At 37.0% G+C, this 4,829-nt stretch overlaps 1 protein-coding gene across 1 annotated transcript; it reads right to left on the bottom strand.

The window, feature by feature from the left end:
* Positions 1–1,582: 1,582 nt before the first annotated feature.
* On the bottom strand, positions 1,583–4,608 carry LOC145076739 (protein SIEVE ELEMENT OCCLUSION B-like). Its single transcript, XM_079022535.1, has 7 exons — positions 4,269–4,608; positions 4,085–4,189; positions 3,481–3,929; positions 3,290–3,405; positions 3,051–3,193; positions 2,486–2,977; positions 1,583–2,395 (listed from the first exon to the last, which is right to left on the bottom strand). The coding sequence occupies exons 1-7, from the start codon at positions 4,581–4,583 to the stop codon at positions 1,754–1,756; spliced, it is 2,262 nt and encodes a 753-aa protein (XP_078878661.1). The 5' UTR covers positions 4,584–4,608; the 3' UTR covers positions 1,583–1,753.
* Positions 4,609–4,829: the final 221 nt, after the last annotated feature.

Here is a 4,829-nt window from a genome sequence, read left to right as displayed (position 1 = left end):
TCTCATCCAGAACTAGGGTTTTCGTCTTCCAGATCTGATGAGCACCAAGGGTGATGACGAGAAAACAGATATTCAGATATCGACAATGGTTGAGGATGATGGTCCTTTTTATCCGGCATCAATGTAAGATTTGAGAAAGGGGCAACGTATGCTTCTTTTTTGTTCAAGCTTTTTTTCGCTGTCAGGTCTGCTTTAGATTTGTTCATCGATTGGTACATTTTCCATTTTTTGTTAACGAAGCTCGGACCTCCTTTCTACGAATTTCTAGATTCGAAATAGAATCTTGCCAAAAGAGAGAGGTTATGGTTTGGTTATGGTGTGTGTTCATCAGATTTTGTGTGTGTGTGTGTGTGTTCATTTGATTTTGTGTATGTATGTATGTTCATCAGATTTTGTGTGTATATGTATGTTCATCTGATTTCATGTATGTATGTGTGTGTTCATCTGATCTGATTGTGTGTGTGTGTTCAGGGTCGTTCCAAACATATTTTGTGCTCATGACTAGAGAAAAAATGAGCCCTTAAAATACATAAATGTCATCAAGTTTTTTATAATAACTCAATAATTGAAAGAATTACTTGTATTATCTTTTAAATATAGCAATTTCCATAAAAAAAAAATGGGCCCCTTTAAAAGATGGGCCCTGGACGATCGCCCCTATCGCCCACCTTCTGGGACGGGCCTGTGTGTGTTCATCAGATCTGATTTTGTGTGTGTGTATTCATCAGATAGGGTGGAACTCAAGAACAAACCCAGATTTTGTGTATGATTATTGTTTCTTAGATGATTTTTTGGCAGAGATGAAGTAGCAGAAAAAATTTATGTGGAGATTGAGTTGGTAGACGTTGGTAGTGGCGAACTGTGGTGGTGGCAGACAGTAGTCAAACGGTGGTGGTGGTGGAAGATGTTTTTGAGTGTTCTTGAATCTATGCATATGTTCTTGGGTGTTTATCAAACACAAACCCAAAGAGAGAGAGAGAGAGAGAGAGAGAGAGAGAGAGAGAGAGAGATTTTATTTTTCTTTTTTTATTTCTATAATAGGAAAAATTGAAAAAAGAAAATACAAATGACAAAATCGTCATTTAAAAAAAACAAAACAAATTATATCAAACTCGTAATTAAATGAAACTTTTGGACAAGTGATGCTAGTCCAAACTTATTTTTTCCAAAATAACAATTTTCGATATACCACTAACACCATTGCAATTTTGTTTTAATTTTATCTATGTACTGATATATTTCACCCTAACTCAATCATTTCACTGAGTCGATTGGGCATTGCTTCCAATGATTTTTGAAGAGCTTCGGAAAGGTAAGCTACATGGTAATTACTTCCAATGATTTTTGAAGAGCTTCGGAAAGGTAAGCTACATTGTAAGACTGTTCTGTATGCTTGTACAAATACACTTATATGAATTATTTCGTGGCATCAACTGCCAATCAAGCAAGAACAAAACTTGAAAATTTTATGTCTTCATATTTTTAAAAAAGGGTTTTTTGGGTGCACATGATATTGATCATACTTCTACCGATAGCAATTGTTCAAATTAGTAGATATAATCTTATGTAAACTCTTTTCCTACATCAATAGCTATTCAGGCTTGAAACTTATTGATTGAAATTTATTCCTCAATGTGTATTAAAATTTATAGGAAACAAACAAACATAGTACACTCATTTATTCAAAGGATCAAGAACACTCATGGTCAGAACCCTTGTGATTGGTAGTTCCATAGTTGTATGTAGATAATTCTCAATCGAGTTCAAGTAGGCCTTCTTGATCATGGCAACAAAGAAAAGCAATGTGTTTCTCCATAACACGATGACACTCAGGGCACCGCATCCCATCAGGGACTCTACCTGCTGCAAATGGAAACTCAAATCGACAACAATTATTCGCTGCAACATGAAGCTTATCATGGTACTCCATAAACGACAAATCAAACCCCTTTGTTCCAATATCTTTCTTCCACAAATCAAAGTCAGATGGTGTTTGCATCATTGTGGTTCCATGTCCATTAGTCAGAATCTTTGAACCTCTACAAAACAAAGCCCATGATCCATCTTTGTCATAGCTTAGAAGTTTCTTGATCTGTTGCATCATGGGGTCTTGATCATCAGCCTTCTTTAACTGAATCTTGGAGTACAACATGCTCTCTAAACGTGTCCAGAAGAACCACATTAGGGTTGGATCTTGCCAGCTGTAGCTAAGCTTCTCCACATTAATGGTAGCAACAGCCCTACGAACACTTTCCTTTTTCTTGCTTTTTCCAACATACGCCATCTCTAATGGGATTCGGGCAGCAGTTGCCATTGCCCGAGCTGTGGTTGTGAATTTGCGTATCCACTCGATATCATCACCTCCAAACAAGAATATGTATTTGTCTTCTCTTATCTAAAAAAAATGCGTTACACATTTACACCTATTCATCACATAAAATTAATAATATTAGAAAAAGATTATTATTTTAAAGATTTAACTCACCCAATTATCTATGGTGGGGTCCATGCCACTAACTAGCAACTCTAGCCTCCAAGTCTCATCCCTCCACAATTGTTCCTCTTTCATGCTGGTGAAAGGGAAGGCATTGCTGCCCCATATCCACATCATGTGGATTGCATTAGGGCTCAACTCCTTTCCTTGTGGGTCCAACACAACTAGTATAGGCCTTTTCCTAAAGTGCCACCTGTCTCCTATGCACCTGATAACCACCTTGTCTATTATTGAAGGGTGGGATACAGAATACCATGGCATTTTCTCCTTCATCTCCTCGAATTTCGTGTCCATTTCATTGGTGTAGTTCACAGAGGGGTCCACAATGGGCATCCACACGACTTCATAAAGAGCATTCGTCCTTGATCCATGAATGCGGGACTCGTTGTAAATTTCTTCAAGAATCGAAAGCTCCTCACGAGACATGTCTAGCCCTGATATCAACAACAACACGTTCCTCCTCCTCAGGACTTCCAGACTAACCTGTGTGTGGAAAAGACTTAAATGTCCTCCTCAAATAACAAAATCATAAATATTAAAAGTGTTGAGAGTATACCCTCGTCTTTGTATTGCCATCGAAGAGTGGTTGTATATCATCCCTTGGACTGATCAAGATTTTGAGGATTTTCATGTTATCCATATGGCTTGTTTCAAACAGCTGATTGAAAGACCTCCTGAATTCAATTTCTTTCTTTTCTCCTGCATCAACCAAACAAGAATAAGATTTAAGATACCCTTTACTATTTACATATAAGTAATCAAATCTTTTTATGTTTACATAAATCTGTAGCATACCAACAACACGATTGCAATTCTCCAACTGTCGCCTGAGAAACTCATGCATATGATCAATCTTTGAAGTCAATGACGATAGTTCCCATGATTGCATCTCTGTTGATGAAATCCCATACCTGAAATCCCATAATTTTATAAGTTTATATGCATTATAAATGTCATTTTGTAAAATGGGGTTAAAGTTTATTTACTCATGTCCCATGCTAGTCAAGTGAGCAATCTGTGTAGCACAAGTGACGATGCCTCTGATGTTCCAGTAGACAGCTGTCGGAATGGTATTGATTGCTGATGACATGGCTGGCATATCAGGAGTTATGTACGTAGATGGAAGCTCTTTGAATTGGACAATACATATTGTCAATTCAAGAATGGAATGGATTAGTTTCTTAAGAGCTTCAAATCGAGGTTTCAATGGAGCCGTATGTTCCATGATTGTTGGAACTTGTTTAAGGATTGCCATAGATTTTGCTAGTTGATTCGATGAGTAGATTTGAGCCAGAAGCCAGAATTCTCCATAGTTGAGAGCAAAAGCTGCGAGAGTTAGCACCAGTTTTGCATCCCAATGGAAGTTTCCGACAGTGTGGAATAACGCAAGGGCTGTAGTGTGTCCATCTGTAACCGTCAAGCACTTGAACGCCATCTGTAAATAAAAATATCAGGCCGTGTTTGCCAGACTGAAAAACTAACTGATAACTGAAATGCTAGTTGTTTGTTGATAATAAAAATGGCGTTTGTTAAACTAGTTGATATATGTAAAATGACATAAAAGACATATAAAAGATTGAGTTTTTATACCTCGCTAGCGAGCTTGTCGATTATATGAGACAATGAATGGAGCATCACAATGGCATTCGTCTGATGTTGTTTACCATTCGGTTTATCTCCATTTGTATGTGGACCCTACCCGGATAAAAGAACTACAAATGATTAGAAATGTAAATTTAGATTAATAGATGTGAAAAATAGTAATTAATAATACCGATGAAAGGGGATCAGGATTGATGGTAGCATGTCGAAGGATGTCTTGTATGATATCAAGAAGAGGTCTGACATCAACATCGGTTCCATCAGGGAGATGAGTATCGACAACTTGCTTCATTATCACATTGTCATCAGATGCACTAAAGATCGAGTTTCCATCACTTCTGGTGTGCTGCTGCTGCACTGGATTATGTATGGGACCCACCATCTGGTTTTGCTTTTGTTGTTGCATTGGGTTTGTGAGGGGTGTTAAGGGCTTCTTTTCGGTAGTAAGTGGTGGGATGCCCTTCATAAAGTTCGAGAATGACTCCATTTTTAATGATAGGTTTTGATTTTAGTTGTGTTGTGTTGTTAAGGAATTATAAGGTGGTTGGGTTTATATAGAAATAAAGTTATGGAGTAATTTAAGGAATTAACTTCCTTGCTTCAGGTAGTAGAACTCTTTATATAATTTAAAAATTATCAAGTACTTTCAACTATTAGAGTTGATTACTACATCTCGCTTTTATTTCTTTCCATTATAGTGTTGTATTTTTTATTTTTTATTTTTTATTATTAG

Source organism: Lactuca serriola, chromosome 9, assembly GCF_051521515.1.
Source record: "Lactuca serriola cultivar US96UC23 chromosome 9, Lser_US96UC23_V15, whole genome shotgun sequence".
Lineage (NCBI taxonomy): Eukaryota > Viridiplantae > Streptophyta > Magnoliopsida > Asterales > Asteraceae > Lactuca > Lactuca serriola.
This window is presented reverse-complemented; position numbering and strand designations above follow the sequence as displayed.

Bases quoted from the DNA above. Each gene is read 5' to 3' on its own strand.
- LOC145076739 (XM_079022535.1), bottom strand. From the start codon at position 4,583: ATGGAGTCATTCTCGAACTTTATGAAGGGCATCCCACCACTTACTACC. The intron at 3,930-4,084 runs GTATAAAAACTC...TTTTATTTACAG, and splicing joins TCGACAAGCTCGCTAGCGAG to ATGGCGTTCAAGTGCTTGAC. The intron at 2,978-3,050 runs GTATACTCTCAA...TTCCACACACAG, and splicing joins ATGGCAATACAAAGACGAGG to GTTAGTCTGGAAGTCCTGAG.